This window comes from Pan paniscus, chromosome 12 (assembly GCF_029289425.2).
Source record: "Pan paniscus chromosome 12, NHGRI_mPanPan1-v2.0_pri, whole genome shotgun sequence".
Lineage (NCBI taxonomy): Eukaryota > Metazoa > Chordata > Mammalia > Primates > Hominidae > Pan > Pan paniscus.
The window spans coordinates 122,856,624-122,872,521 of record NC_073261.2 but is presented as its reverse complement, the minus strand read 5'-3'; the positions used below and the strand labels follow the sequence as shown (position 1 = coordinate 122,872,521).

Genomic DNA, 15,898 nt, shown 5'->3' with positions numbered 1-15,898 from the left:
CACAAACACCACAGGGGCTGAGGAGCGACGTGGCAGAGGCGGATTGTGGCCCTTCTCCTGAATGAAGAGCCAACTATTTGCTAAGAAGCTTCCACCTGGAAAAGATGGGGAGGGCGCGAGGGGCTTCCTCCCCACCTGGGAGCTGTTTCTCCCTGAGACCCCTGAGAGATGAGATGTGAAGCTGTTCAAGGACAGTGACCAGTGACGGGGAGAGAGAAGCGGCCTGCAGACCCCGCTTTCCCGTCTTCCCACCCACACAGCTCCTCCCTGGAGGACGAGGCCAGGCCCCCAGGCTGACAAGTAGACCGGGACCGGGATGGTGAGGCCCAGGAGACAGTGGAGGAGAAGCCCCTGGGCGCAGATGCACTTGGGGAGGCTCCTCCCGTCTTCGGGAAGGACTTGTTAGTGGTTCAGTCCATCAGCTGGAGGAGGCACGCGGCCTGCTGCTGTAGACAAGTTAAAACCTGAGAGTGAGTTGAGAGCATTTGGCCTTTAGCCATCTCTGAATCCCACGGCCAGATGTTAAAGCAAATCCAAGGTCATCGCTCACATTTGGCACCTGTCTCCGGCGAGTAGAGCTCAGCTCCTGCCCTTGGAGAAGTGCGGGACCCAGTCCCTGCCAGAGGGGGTTCTGAGAAGCCCTTGCGCTGGCTGCTTGCTGATTGTGAGGGTGCTGTGAGCGCGTCCAGCCTGATCCGGCTGCCTGGACCTCCTCGCGAGGGGACAGAGCGGGGACCACAGCTGACTGATGGGGGAGCGGCGTGAAGACGTGGAGGGGGAAATAAGAAGCATGAACATTGAGGCTGTCCCGACCTTCCTCCTGATGGTCAGCACAGAACCTCTGGAATAGTGCCGTGGAGAGCTGGGAGAGTTTGTCTTTGGACAGAAGGCCCGAGGAAGGTGCGTGTTCCCGACCTTCCTCCTCATGGTCAGCACAGAACCTCAGGACCGCTGCGGTGGAGAGCTGGGTACAGGAGGCCCGAGGAAGACACATGTTTCCTGTGCAGACAGGGCCTGGGACAACACGAAACAGCAGATGTGCATTTTCAGGGAATATCAACTTTTCTGTAGGACCCTCTGCGGGAGGCCGAGCAGAAGCACGGGACTCACCTTTCAGCTTCAGACCACGGTGAGGGACACCTGCCCTCACAAACTCATCTTGCCCTAACTCTCTCCTAAAGGAACTGTCTCCAAATACCAGCACCTTGGGGTCACGGCTTCAACAGAGGAATTTGGTGGGGGACACAGTTCCATCCACTGCAGGAGGTGACGGTGCTCAGGCCGTGACTGGGCACTCAGTGTGGGTGGCTGTGTCCATCCTTCCAAGGAACCAAGACACTCCAGGGTACGTCCTGGGGAAAGGCAGCCAGGATAGGGCAGGGACTGCGGGTTTCTAGCTGGATGAAGGGAAGATTTCAGACAGATAATAGTTTTTAAATGTTTAGGGGACTCTTGGAGAAGGTGAATTCAGCTGGCTTTGCATTTCTATGGGTGCAAAACCAGGCTGGCTGGGTGGACCCAGCAGAGCAGCAACTTCCCAGCTCCTCCAGCCATGAGAACTGACTGTACCGTGCCTCCTCCTGCAGCAAAGCAGGGCCCCTCAGTTATATTCCAGGGAGAATTGCAAATTGCTTCCCTTGCAGCGAGTTTTGGGCATGTATAATGGGTTGGCTGGTTGATTGAAGCTGTTTGTTCCAGTTGCCCTTCTCTCTCCCTGCTCTGGCATTTTACTGTTACAGAAATCTTCAGGTTGAAATTGTCATGACTCAGAACAGCAGGAATGGGTACCTGGCACCTGCCATCGGGAAGAGCAGGCCAGTTGGCTCCGGCAGGCGCTGGACTCACAGGCTGCCGTGGAGAGGGATTCAGAGGAGGGCAGGGCTGGCCCCCTGACGATGAAGGCAACGCACTGAGCACTCTGGCAGGGCCCCCTCTGGTGTGGGGGCCCTGCGCCTCCCTCTGTGAGACCTCCTGGCTGTCCACTTGGTCCCGGCCCTGCCCATGTCTTGGACCCTGTCTTCACTGGGTGCCCCCCAGCGATAGTGCCTCTCACCGCCTTGCTGTGCCCCTGCCTGCCCCGCTGCCCTCGGGTTCCTCCCCCAGCTCCTCTTCCTCACGTGGGCCCCTGCCTCCCACTGGACACGTCTCTCAGGTGCCCTCCTGGCCCTTGTCACCGTCCCATGATGACCCCTCTCCCCTGCCTGTCCCCCTCTCCCCTGCCTGTCCCCCTCTCCCCTGCCTGTCCCCCTCTCCCCACGTGCCCCGTGACATTCCCCTCTGTGCCTCTCCAGAGCTGTGTCTCCCTGCGCCTATCTTGGGGAGGCTCGGCACTCAGTGCCAGCTGTGCGTGCCTCATCCACACGTCCCATCATGCACGAGGTTCTGCCAACACTGCCTCCTGGGTGTCTCCCCAATCTGGGCGTTTTTCTTATCTTCCCAGACCCCACCTGCCATGACCCCCTTCACCCCCAGCCTGCTCTGCCCTTGGCCTCCTTTTGCGCCTTTCAGTCTCTCCAGCAAGTGTTGCCAGATGCTTCCTGAACACAAGTCTGATCTCGCCGCCCTCTTCACCAACCCTCCGCGTCTCCCACAGCACGGAGATGCACCACACCCTCTCCGATGCTTTCCTGGGCTCTGAGGACGGACGAGGAAGTGGTGTCCCCATTGCTCCTTTTCTATTCCCTTCCTCTCGTGTGCACTGCAGTTGCTGGGCCGCTGTCCCGATTTACCAGCAGACCCTGAGCTCTGACTGCTGCAGCCAGCGCCCTGCACAGCTGGCGACACACAGTGCCTGGTGTGCGAAGCAGAGTCGCCTCCGTCCTGGCTGTCCAGCTCCAGCCTAGGTGCCATTAGGATCTGCCTCTGCCTCCCTCGTCCCTGCATCGTCCCCCAGGCTGGATGTGGCCCCCAGCTGCCAGCATCAGGAGAGCAGCCTGGGCCTCAGAGCAGCAGAGTATGGCTGTTGTCCTGGCTCTGCCATGCCAGGCCGTGTCATTTTCATAGCCAGATAAGAGAATGCATGTGAATGTGCTTTGTGAATCAAGGCTGCATTTTATTGCAATGTAAACCACTCTCTGCAGGGGCGTGTGTGGTTTCGTTTTAGCAAAGCTCACTGAAGTCTGTATTCCATCCTCTGGTTTCTATCTATTCTGAATTGGGGGAACGTTACATCTGCTTCGCAAAACAAGACTAGGAGTTCCTGGCAGGGAAGTCCTTGGTTCTAAGGAGGCAGGTGGCGTCACTGCGGGACAGAGGGTTATCTGCGTGCAATAGAAAGTCCTTCCCGCCGCCACTGCCGGGCGCAGTGGCTCACGCCGTAATCCCAGCACTTTGGGAGGCCGAGGTGGGTGGATCATGAGGTCAGGAGATCGAGACCATCCTGGCTAACATAGTGAAACCCCATCTCTGCTAAAAATACAAAAATTAGCCTGGCGTGGTGGCGGGTGCCTGTAGTCCTAGCTACTCAGGAGGCTGAGGCAGGAGAATGGTGTGAACCCGGGAGGTGGAGCTTGCAGTGAGCTGAGATTGCGCCACTGCACTCCAGCCTGGGTGACAGAGTAAGACTCCATCTCAAAAAAAGAAAGTCCTTCCCACCACCCACTGTCTTGCAGGATTGCCCACATTGAATTTCCCACATTGAATTTCATTTAGTTCCTGCAATGGTGGGTTATAACTGATCATGAAGTCCTAATAGTGTGTAAACATGTCCATGAAAAAGAACTGCTGAGTTAAATCAGGTAGCCTGTTTCTTTTCCCAGTTTTTCCCTATGTACTTGTTTGCTGTCTGCTGGTTGGGTTGGTGGTCAGTGGTGATCACCAGCAGACAGGTAGGAGCAGTTGCTGAGGGCTTAACACTTTGCGGGAGGGAGCACTGAGAAACTCCACCCTCTGGTTTAGTTTGTTCTAGGGACTGGGTGACAGCGGCATTCTTCAGGCTTGGTCCAGTGATCAGAGAGACAATCCCGTGGGATCTTGGTGTCCCTCTTGCTATGAATGAGAGAAGGGTGGGGGACACACACCACCCCACACCACCACTGCACACACCCAAGCTGGGGACAGGGGCCAGCAGGTCATGGGGATCAGGCATTCTGCTGTAGGGCAGGTCAGGTCGGGAGGCATCTGATGAAGTGTCCTAGGACCCTCCTCCCTGGCTCAAGTTCACACACCCGAGAGGAGCCAGGGGCTTTGCCACCTGCCACCCACCCACCAGACCGTGTTCCTGACAGTGCCAGTTATGTCCATGCTTACAGAGTAGTGGGTGCGTGGTTTGGTGGGGTGCAGGAGTAAGAGCTGGGAGGCACTGCCTTGCTGGGATGGAGGAAAGACGAGCTCTCGTCTCACACAGGCATGGAGGGGATGGACCGTGGTTGAGTTTGGAACTTAGGGATGCCCCCTTCAGCCCCTCCATTCTATAGTGTGTATGACTTTTGGGGGAAGTGCATCTTCCTTTGGAAGCTGTATCAACAGGCGACCTGCCTGTGACAGTGACATACGTGACCTTGAAGAGATTTAGAGCTGTCTTTCTTAGTCTCTTCTATGTGCCTGTGATTTAGGAAGGAGGGTGGTCGGGTCACCCGTGCACGTGTGTGATGGAGGAGGCCACGGTGTCACGTGTGCATCAACCAACTTTGCTCTTATTGTTTTCTACAGGAGACATGGGGGACAAAGGACAGAAAGGCAGTGTGGGTCGCCATGGAAAAATCGGTCCCATTGGCTCTAAAGGTATTTGCAATGCAATTCTTGCCTCATTTCCCCCCTGCCCCTAGGGTCAGTGTCTGGATACCCTGAGAATAACTGTAGCCTGAATTGTCTCGTCTGGTGCTCTTATTTATATTCTGTGCATGGTAGATAAGAAATCTACTGTAGTGCTTCCATTTTTGGGGTGCTTGGAGCTAGTTGCTGGCTCTGTGCTTACAGGGTGTGGTGAAGTGCTCCCCATTCTGCGGGATTTTCACAGCGCCCCAGGATGGAGGGGCTGCAGCTAGTGTGCTTGGGCAAGACTCTGGCTGTGTAGCCACAAAGTCCTTAACAAGTTTGGTAACAGACTTAGAGCCTCACGTAAGGAGCGGACGCACCCTGCTCTGGAGGCACGGCGTCTGTTCCCCCAGCTCAGGTCTCAGGCATTTCGAGGTGATGGGATGGTTCTTGGTGAGAACAGGGTGTGGGATGGCAGCAGCGGGTGTGAGCAGCAACTATGGTGCCAACACCTGGGCTCAGTCTGCACCTGCGGGTTCTAATTGCACCGTCTCCGCTGCTGCATTTGGCTTCACAGCCTTGGTAAGGCGGGCAGATCAGCTGCGCCTCCCGTGATGAGAGACTGAGGCCAGGACAGGCAAGGGGTTGCTCAGAAGGTGCTGCTCCTATGCGCCCCCGCCCCCCGCCATCTGGTCAGTGGACGTCTTTGGAGCGCCTGGCTTGTTCCAGGTCTATGCTGGGCTCTGGGGGATAGAGCCGGTGGCAGGGCAAGGAGCTGGCCGTCCCTGAGCTCTTCAGGTGTGGACTCATGAAGTCTCCTTGGGGTCCCGCACGGTGTAGCAATGCGGCTAAGCTGTCCTGAGCACTGGCGGTGGAGGGAGTCTGCTGTGATCTGTCCAATTCAGGGGCCAGGTTCTTCTACCTCATTCATCTGCTTCGGAGCAGGTTGGCCCAGGTACCAAGAGGCTACGGTCTGGGGTTTGAGCTGTGAGGGGGTTCTCATGGTTTGTTCTGATCCATGGTCACAGACCTCCCCCTAGCCCAGCCCATACCTGGTAGAAAGGGCTCTGTGGCCAGGAGAGCGACGGGGAGGGGCCTAGCTCAGCTGCGGGCCTCCTCCTGGAAAACCCGTGAGAGGCACCTTCCCTGCCACGGCCAATCCAGTGAAGAGCACGCAGAGAACCACAGGATCTGGAGGGAGGCGTGGGCTTCACAAACCCAAATAACATCATAGTAAAATACTTATATCCCCAAACTTGCCATTTTAAGTATTTTAAGTGTACAATTCAGGGACATTGAGTACATTTGCAATGGTGTACGGCCATTACCACTATTTCCAAACCCTTTTCATCTCTCCAAAGAGAGACTCTTCCCACTAACCAGTGGCTCCCCATTCCTCCTCCCCCAGCCCCGGTAACCTCCAATCTGCTTTCTGTCTCTGAATTTGCTTATTCTAGATATTTCACATATGTGGAATAACAATGTTTGTCCTTCTGTGTCTAGTTGATTTCACTTGGTGTAGTGTTTTCAAGGTTCACCTGTGTGGTAGCGTGGGTCAGAATCCCCTGCCTTTTTAGGGAATAATTTTCCACCATACAGATGGACCACAATTTTTGTCCATTCACCTGTCGATGGACACGTGGGTTCTTTCCACCTGTTGCCTTTTGTGAATAATGCCACATTGCGTATTGACTCACACATGGGGATGTGTATACTTTTACCATGTGGTGTGTGCTCTGGGCAGATTCTGGCGTCCCCTAAGGGGCAGCTGGTCCAGGCTGGCCTTGTTTGGCTTTGCTTATTTGATTTGCTTCATGTCTGAGATTGTCATCCTGGGTTCTGGTCAAGCTGTGCTTTCATTTCCAAGCTCCCGATGCTGATAAAGGAACACAGAGGAATCAGGTGGGTGGAGACTGCGAAACTCCTTCTCTCCTTATGCGAATGGAATTGGAATCTACTCAAGTCTTTTCTCAGAGGCATTTGGGGCCTCTCTGTGAGAATAAAGAGAATGCATTAGAACTTATTTCTATTAAGTCACATGACTTAATTTTAGAGCAGCTAGAAAGCCCTGTTGCCATCATTTTGTTCAACCCCCTTGTTGTGTACGTTGAGGAAAACTGAGGGGCAGGGTGGTGAGGTGGCTTGTCCCATCTAACTGGAGGTTGGGTCCAGGCCAGGATGGAGCCCAGGGCTCCTGGCATCTGGGCCCTCCAGGACACCAGGCTGCTGCGAGCAGGGACGGGAAGGACCTTGAGCCAGGGCAGGAAGGAGTGCGCCGACTCTTGGATTAGACGAGCTCTCAGGCCCGCGTGGCGCTCCCATCATGCTCCGTCTGGATTTTCCTGCTGTCATGAGAGAGGTCGGGTGCTGCTGTTGGGAGGAGTGGCCACTCACTCATGGCACCAGGGATTCATGAGGCGATGTCTGCAGAGTGTTCTATCAGATATCCTGGATTTTCCAGAACTGATTTAAAGAATGATCACTCGATAATCCCTGTCACCCCATGACATGTATATGGTTCGTATCACATAAATAGTGCCGGAAGCAGGAATTACCTGCAGAATGGAGCTCCGGTACTTCGTAGCAACAAGAGGGCCTGGGAGAAATCCGTGAGACAAATCACATTTTCAGTCTTGATGTTTTTAACTCATAGGACACGTCCATCTCTGCCTGGTGACTTGGACCTTGTTTTATATTTTCAGGTGAGAAAGGAGATTCTGGTGACATAGGACCCCCTGGTCCTAATGGAGAACCAGGTATGGCATAAAGGGTCCAAGGATTTTTAATAAAATGTATTAAAAATTGCACTTTTGAAAACAATGTAGATCTACACCATGTAGATCCCACAGTGGACACCCACCCCCCGTCACATCCCACAGTGGCCACCCACCCCCGTCACATCCCACAGTGGACATCCACCACCGTCACATCCCACGGTGGACACCCACCCCCGTCACATCCCACGGTGGACACCCACCCCCATCACATCCCACGGTGGACACCCACCCCCATCACATCCCACGGTGGACACCCACCACCGTCACATCCCACGGTGGGCACCCACCCACCGTGTAGACCCCACGGTGGACACCCACCCACCGTGTAGACCCCACGGTGGATCCCATTCAGAAGGTGCTTTCCGAGAAGGATCTGACTCTTGGAAGCCAGGGAGAAAAGAGAGGGGCTAGCTTTCTGAATAAAAGTCCTTGTTTTAAAAGCTCCTTCGGCACCGCAGAGATGAGGAGGAACGGCTGCTTGGAACGTGTGCTTGCCAGTGTGACTTTGCTCAGTGCGAGTGCGCTGAGATCAGTGTCACTGAGTGTCCAAGCACCATCCACTCAGGGCACCTCCAGGCACTCAGCCAACCTGAGGGGCCCGGACAAAGCCTCTGGGAGACAGAAGGACCTGGAGGCAGGTGACGGTGGGGCAAGGAGAGGGGACGTCCCATCCCGGGGCTGAGCTGCTATCATCGGGCCTAGCTTGGTCAGAGTTTGGAGGTTAAATGAGGAGAGGAATCCATCCACTTCCCCTGACAGGGGTCTCTCCAGAAAGCCTCTATTACCTCAAACCTCAGCGAGCTTGAAGATAAAATATATTTAAAAAATTTTATCTTAGATAAAACTTCCATTAAAAAAACCCCCAAAACCAAGGCAAACCCCAAGAAAGATCGAGTTTCAAATGTGCAAGTGTGAGTGGAGGGAGGGGTCTCACGTATGAGGGCGAGGAAGGTGGTTTGGGCTCTACGTGATTGCCGACGTCCAGAAAGAGGGGATTGAACTTCTACAGGATATGCCAGACTGCAGGGTGGGCTGAGACTCTGCACAGTGGAAACTGGGAAAAGGCGTAAAGCCCACCCGCATGCCGCAGCGATGGGGGTGGATGGTGAGGTGCTGGGCAGGCCCAGGCTCCGATCCTGGGGAAAGGCAGGGGCTGCTGGGCCACGGGGAGCCCCGGCACCACAGAGGCGATGACCGGGTGTCACTCTTCACAGGAAGAAGGCTAGGGTCCGTCCAGGGACTAGGAACAAACTCGCAGCCTGAGGGAATTGGTTGGCAGAACTGGGAGGGCGGAGTGTAGCTCAGTTGATTAGCCAGAGAGGACTTAGGACAGCTGCGTGTTCTGGACACCGTGCCGTCTGCAAGGCATCAGAGGGACTTCCCGCCTAGCCACAGGGGCACAGATACTCAATTTTGGAGCCCAGACTGTCTGCCTGGGCCCAGATCTCAGGCTCTCCATGCCCCGTGGCTCTCAGTGATGTCAGATGTGATGCAGGGATAGGAGCAGCACGCGTGTGGTCACAGGCCTGTGGGAATGGAATGAGCTCATTGAGAATGAGATCTGTTGCCAGAAAGGCCTGTGAGGTGTTCCCTGTTATTTCAGTGTGGGAGGTGGCTTCCCACCACGGCTCTGCGTCCCATCCATGTCCCTCTCATCAGGCCACGTGTGTTGCTCACTCTTGTGTGTCAGGACAGACACCGGCTTCATCCCTCCCTCCCTATCAGCTCCCTTTCACCACCGTTTCAATACATGCAAGCAATTCTTGTCTTAAAGCAAAACGACTGCAAAGCCCCAGAGCTCCTCTCTAGCGGCCTCATGTGTGCAGCACCCCAGAGTTCTGTACCCTGGGCCCCTGTCTTTCCCTCCACATTCCTGCCCCATCATCCAGCTGGGACAGCCCTTGATCGCTAGGTGGTGGGTCTGAGGGCCGCTCCAGCCATCCTCCCACCAGACCATGGCAGCGCCTGTCCTGTGGGTGCAGCCTGCCTTCCTCACTTCCTCCCAGGCCTCACCCACGGCCTGCAGGTGCTCCTGGTGATGCTGCCCTGTCCTCCCTCCCTGAGCCATCCCTCACGCCCTGTGTGTGCCCACGATGCCCAGCTCTGCCCTGGCCCCCACTCCCCACCTGACATGTCACAGGCACCTGAGTGTTGGCAGATTCCACCTCCTGTGCCCAGCCAGGAATGGAATGGCCCCACCACCTCTTCCATTCCTGACAGACGCCACTGCCCCCTTCAGCTCCCCTCAGCCCTGCAGTGCCCCCAAGCCATGGAGGCCTGCTGGTCGTCCCCACCATCTTCCTCAGATGTTCTAGCTTTTCTCACTGCACGCCCTCAGCCAGACCCGCTTCCCTGGGTCCCAACCCTGCCCTGGGCTGCTTCCCATCCCTGCACCTCCATTTCTCTTCCCCCTACAGCTGGAGAGGTTTGAAATACACGTGTCTGCCCTCCCTCCGCTCCTGTGGAGGTCCTTCCCTGCTCCCCCTGCCGTTAGGATGAAGTGGGTGATGGTTACTGCGGCCTCAAAGGCCCATGGGGCATGTTTGTTGAGTAAAATGTGCATTTCCGGGGAGGGGTCCTCGCCTCTCTTCTGAGTCCGAGTCCTCATCCAGCGTTTGTAACGCGCGGGCCCGGCCCCCGCAGGCCTCCCATGTGAGTGCAGCCAGCTGCGCAAGGCCATCGGGGAGATGGACAACCAGGTCTCTCAGCTGACCAGCGAGCTCAAGTTCATCAAGAATGGTATGTGGCTCCCGGCGCCGCCCTCGCTCCCTCCCACCTCCCAGCCCTGTCCTAAGCCCCCCTGGCAAGGGCTCTGCTGTGCCCACACCTGCCCTGCTGGCCCCTGCTGCCCTGCCGGCCCCTGCTGCGTGTGGCTGTACCTTAAGTTTGTTGCACAGATACAAGTGCTCACTTTTCAACCCTGCCTTACCCCACAGCTGTCGCCGGTGTGCGCGAGACGGAGAGCAAGATCTACCTGCTGGTGAAGGAGGAGAAGCGCTACACGGACGCCCAGCTGTCCTGCCAGGGCCGCGGGGGCACGCTGAGCATGCCCAAGGACGAGGCTGCCAATGGCCTGATGGCCGCATACCTGGCGCAAGCCGGCCTGGCCCGTGTCTTCATCGGCATCAACGACCTGGAGAAGGAGGGCGCCTTCGTGTACTCCGACCGCTCCCCCATGCGGACCTTCAACAAGTGGCGCAGTGGCGAGCCCAACAACGCCTACGACGAGGAGGACTGCGTGGAGATGGTGGCCTCGGGCGGCTGGAACGACGTGGCCTGCCACACCACCATGTACTTCATGTGTGAGTTCGACAAGGAGAACATGTGAGCCTCAGGCTGGGGCTGCCCATTGGGGGCCCCACATGTCCCTGCAGGGTTGGCAGGGACAGAGCCCAGACCATGGTGCCAGCCAGGGAGCTGTCCCTCTGTGAAGGGCGGAGGCTCACTGAGTAGAGGGCTGTTGTCTAAACTGAGAAAATGGCCTATGCTTAAGAGGAAAATGAAAGTGTTCCTGGGGTGCTGTCTCTGAAGAAGCAGAGTTTCATTACCTGTATTGTAGCCCCAATGTCATTATGTAATTATTACCCAGAATTGCTCTTCCATAAAGTTTGTGCCTTTGTCCAAGCTATACAATAAAATCTTTAAGAAGTGCAGTAGTTAAGTCCAAATAGTGGCAATGGGGTCTTGAATTACTACCTTTTAATTTCTATATGGAAAAGAACTCACTTTGACCAACACTTCTGTAAATTACATTACAGTATAGGTTCCTTCACACTATTATCCATGTAAAAACAATTTTGCTTTGCTTCAAACCCAGATTTCAGGAAAACAACAACAAAATTCTCCAAACTTTACTACTAAATGTGTGGAGTCATTTTGTTCTCTTAATTTTTTCAATAGCTGTATTAGTTATCTTTTATTTTAATTAATTTTTGTAGAGGTGAGGTCTTGCTATGTGGCCCAGGCTGGCCTTGAACTCCTGGGCTCAAGCGATCCTCCCACCTCTCCTGAATAGCTGGGACTGCAGGCAGGAGCCACCACACCCGGCTTGTATGAGTTATTTATTGCTGCCTAACAAATTACCCCAAAACTCAGTGGCCTAAGAAAGATTGATTACCTCTCAGATCAGGAATCGGCACAGGGCTTAGCTCAGTCTTCTGCTTCAGGGCCTCTCCCAAGCTGGAACCAAGGTCACTCCTCGTGTGGTTTGTGCAGAGCTCAGGTCCTCCTGCGTTGTTGGATGGAGGGCCTCAGTTTCCCACCAGCTGTGGGTCACAGGCTCCCGCAGTTCCCTGTCACAGGGGCCCTTCCCCTGGGCTGCCCACAACATGACAGCACCTTCCTCAGAGCAGCCCAGAAGAGCCGAAGAGAGAAGCCGCAGCCTTTCCTAAGCTCACCTGGACATATCCTGCTGTCTGCATCCATTTGCGTTGCCACAAAGGAAAACCCGAGGCTGGGCAACAGATCAGCAAAGAGGTTTATTTGGCTCACGGTTCTGCAGGCAGCACCAGAAGCGTGGTGCCAGCATCTGCTCCTGGTGAGGCCTCAGGCTGCGTCCACCCTCAGTGGAGGGGGAGGGAGAGCCGGCACTCACAGAGATCACATGGGGAGAGGGAAGCCACAAAGAAAGAGAGGGAGGTGCCGGGCTGTTCTGCATAATCAATCAGCTTAGGGAACTAGCAGAGTAAGAACTTGCTCACTAGGGTAAGGACTGAGGACAGCACCCAAGATACTCATGAGGGTTCCGCCCCCGACCCAAACACCTATTTGGCCCCACCTCCACTATGAGGGTCACATTTCAACATGAGATCCGGAGAAGCCCAACAGCAAACCACAGCACGTGCCTTCCCTCTGTGGTGCTCTACCAGCTTGAGGCGAGGCACCGGGTGCAGCCCATACATGGGGGTGAATACCAGGGGGTGGGGACCACTGGGGGTCAGTTCAGAAGCTGCCTGCCACAGCACCTCATGGTTTTTTTTTTTTTTTTTGTATTTCAGAATCCCAATAAAAATAATAAGTATCTTCATTTTTAAAATAGAACACACGTACATGCACGTTCCCTCCCAGCTGGTGTTGTGGGGCGAGAGGGAGCTGTGGAGCTGGCTCCCAGGGGTGGGTGTATTTGTGCACATCCTGCCAGGGAGGCCCTGACGGCCCTTTGTTCTAGGTTATCTATTCTGGGTGTTTGTACAGTGAAATGCCTTGGAAGATAAAGATAGTGTCTCCCTTCCCTGTCTCCCCACCGGAGAAAAGGGCAGGTTTGCCCGCAGCCTTGGAAAATAGAGTGTCTCGTTCTGTGGCAACAGGCAGGCATGGTTACTGTCCAGCATAATAAAGATGATGTCTCCCTCCAGGAAAGAGTGCAGGCATGTGTACTACCTGCTAGAGAAGAACCGGGTTCCCTAGGTTCAAGGGTCCTCCCTGTAACGGACCCACTGCATGTGCGGGTGCTGTCTGCCTTCTTCCTGAACCCCTGAAGGGAGTAGAGCCCAGGATACTGGTGCAGAAATGCGAATACCCCAGCTATGGCTGTTGCTGTAAGTAACAAAGTCCTTTGTCTCTGACCCAGAAGTCTCATGTCTTCGGCCAGCACCCATGAACCTGGGACTGTAAGTAGGGTAAAATCTCAGGCCCTTCACAGTTCTTGACAGGAATTTCTTGATATCTCCTTGAATTTAATTCTCATCTCATTGGAAGGACATAGCAAACAAGTTTATTCCAGACCTGAGCGGTCCCTGGTTTGTTTGGATGGGAAGAGGAGCACCTTGTCTTCATGGAGCAGGTTCCAGGGAATGATGTACAGCTGGAGAGGCAGGTGCCGCTGCCTCGCCTGCTGGAAGGGAGCCCGTCAGAGCGACCAGGCTTTTGCTTCATTGGCGCAGACTCTGTGTATGAGAGATGGAGTCTTCCTACCGGTGCGTATATCCTTCTGGTGCTTACAAGCTACTGCAGCCATTAACTCACCCCTCTATCTGCTCACCCATGCATTCATTTACTAAGCAGTCAGTTTGAATATTTCTCCATTTCTGACTCTGTCAGACCCATGGTTTTCTGTGGGGCAGTTCCAACAATGCCTGGAGCATAGCTGAAGAATTGGGGGATGGTGCTGTGTGTGTGTGTTGGGGGGCCAGGCTGTGTGTGGGGAGGGTTGTCACTGAGCAGGTCATCTCACTGAATGGGCAAGTCCTCAGTGGTCCCCACTTCTGGTCTCACAGGCTGTGCCCTGCTGTCCATCATCCCCATGAGGACGCAGAGCCACTCCCTCAGCCCCTGCACCCCTCATCCCCCCATTGCCTCTGAACTCTCTGGTTCGCTGAGGTGGCCTTGAAATATAGGGCCCCAGACAGGCTGCAGGGGTTGCGTGTGTGATGACACAGGGACCATGTGAATGTAATTGGTAATATGTTCAACGCGACACACACATACGTCTAAGAAGCAAAAATCCTCCTTTTCTTCAATCAACTTTGCTCTAGTTGAGGGTCAGTCTTTCCAGGCCTTTTTCAACAGCATGCACACACACACACACACACACACACACACACACACACGCGATTAAAACATATCTGGAGAATGGCTCGGGGGTGGGCATTCTTTCTCACCTTCTTCATCAGCAACCTGTCTTGGGGCAATTCCCATGCTGCCCATGGGGCCTGCCTGCTTCTCCCATCCTGCAGCAGAGTATTCCAGAGTGTGGCCGCTGGGGGTCGCTCACCCATCCTCTCCTGATGCCCCTGGGAGTCGCTCACTCATCCTCTCCTGATGCCCCTGGGGGTCGCTCACCCGTCCTCTCCTGATGCCCCTGGGGGTCGCTCACACATCCTCTCCTGATGCCCCTGGGGGTCGCTCACACATCCTCTCCTGATGGACACTAGTGTTGTCTCAGCCTTCACTCTCGCAACCCAGCTGCGGTCAGGCTCCTTGACTGCACCTTGATGTGCGCCGGTGAGAACCTATCTGTAGGGGAGAAACAAACCTGGAGGTTGAATGGCTGCACTTAGAAATTTGATAACCAATCCAATGCCAAGTCTGGGCCTGTGAGTTAGGCAGGAGAGGAGAGACCAGGCTCTGCTGATGATGGTGCAGTGGGCAGGTGTGGGGCAATGGGCAGTGGGTGCCCTGGGGACAGCAGCGCCAGGGAGCCCGGCAGCCCTGGCAGCCTCTCCCACTCCTGTGCTAGTGATGAGTCTGGGCCCTCAGGATGGGAGCAGGAGAGCTCTTTGGCCTAGAGAGGTTTGTCCTCTTTTCCATTTCTCCCCCCCATTAAGGAGCAGAGGTAATTATTTTAATGGATGAGTCTTATTCATTATGTGGAGTGGCTTCTCCCTGACACGTCTCCCAGTCACACAGGAAAGCATGTCTTCCCATCTGTCTTTGATGAGGCTTTCACATGCTCGAGGCTGCTCTGCCCAGGCTGGGGGAGCCAAGACGCTCCTGACGCTGGCAAAGCTCTCGTGCACACATAGGGTGTCGGCTCTGTGCATGTGAGGCTGGCTGGCTCTTCCTCATCTGCACAGCGGCATCCACTGCCCACAAAGCCTCCCTGGCTGCCCCAGGTCCACCAGTCCTGGGGGTGCTGCTGGCCTCGGGGATCCTGCAGGGTCTGGGGTGCTGCCCACAGAGTGGGTGGAGACCCTGATTCCATGTGCGGACTCCTGGCCACAGGGAAGGCCTGCCAGCTGGGCCTCCATTCCCGTAGGGCTGCCCACAGCATCTTTGTCCAAGTGTCCATGGGGCTGTGGGCTGTCCACTGCCCCCCATTCTCTGCTCCAACACCAACCCCTGTCCTCCTGCAAATCTATTTGGGCAGACGGCCGCCTCTTCCACCAGCGCATCACACGACCCGCTGTGTCCCAGGCTGGGACACGCCTTCAAGTGACAGTGTGATCTTCATGAAGTTACAGAAACATCCTAAGCCTCAGTTTCCTCACTGGTGGAGTGAATGATTTTCATGCCTCCCACTGGGGCCTTGTGAGGATTACACGACACGATGTGTGTAGGGCGGTCGGCGTGGCGGAGTACTGGGTGTTGAGTACTGAGTACCTGGCCCCGTAGAGAAGCCTGGGTGCCAGGCAGTGGTGAACATAGCCCAGGACAGTGCGTCCTCATGCACGCCGTAGACGGGTTCATAGAAACGGCAACACACGTCATAGACAGGTTCTTGGAAATGGCAGGCTTAGGTGAAATGGCAGTTCATGAAACCAGTTCCACAATGGGCGCGTTAATGAGCAAGACTGAAGTGCCTAGGGCGTCATTCTGGTCACAGGGTCATCACCAGACTTCGAAAAAAGACCCCAAACACTTCTTTTTTTTTTTTTTTTTGAGACGGAGTCTCGCTCTATTGCCCAGGCTGGAGTGCAGTGGTGTGATCTCGGCTCACTGCAAACTCCACCTCCCGGGTTCACGCCATTCTCCTGCCTCAGCCTCCT

At 55.3% G+C, this 15,898-nt stretch overlaps 1 protein-coding gene and 1 long non-coding RNA gene across 12 annotated transcripts in view; one reads left to right on the top strand and one right to left on the bottom strand.

The window, feature by feature from the left end:
- COLEC11 (collectin subfamily member 11) overlaps positions 1 to 11,326 on the top strand; it is a 56,805-nt gene extending 45,479 nt beyond the window's left edge. For 8 of the 11 annotated variants that reach the window (XM_008959522.4, XM_003807411.6, XM_057301354.2 and 5 more), the window contains 4 exons: positions 4,651 to 4,722; positions 7,398 to 7,451; positions 10,116 to 10,211; positions 10,409 to 11,326. In XM_008959522.4, the coding sequence (XP_008957770.1) occupies positions 4,651 to 4,722; positions 7,398 to 7,451; positions 10,116 to 10,211; positions 10,409 to 10,800 (614 nt within the window). In that variant the 3' untranslated portion in view covers positions 10,801 to 11,326. The remainder of the gene's footprint in view (positions 1 to 4,650; positions 4,723 to 7,397; positions 7,452 to 10,115; positions 10,212 to 10,408) is intronic. The other 3 variants (XM_057301355.2, XM_055108304.2, XM_003807416.8) reach the window with 1 other exon arrangement.
- On the bottom strand, positions 4,749 to 12,979 carry LOC117979052 (uncharacterized). The gene is made up of 3 exons (XR_004669648.2): positions 11,870 to 12,979; positions 11,590 to 11,700; positions 4,749 to 6,571 (listed from the first exon to the last, which is right to left on the bottom strand). It is a non-coding gene; the product is annotated as an uncharacterized LOC117979052 (long non-coding RNA).
- Between the last annotated feature and the right edge of the window lie 2,919 nt (positions 12,980 to 15,898).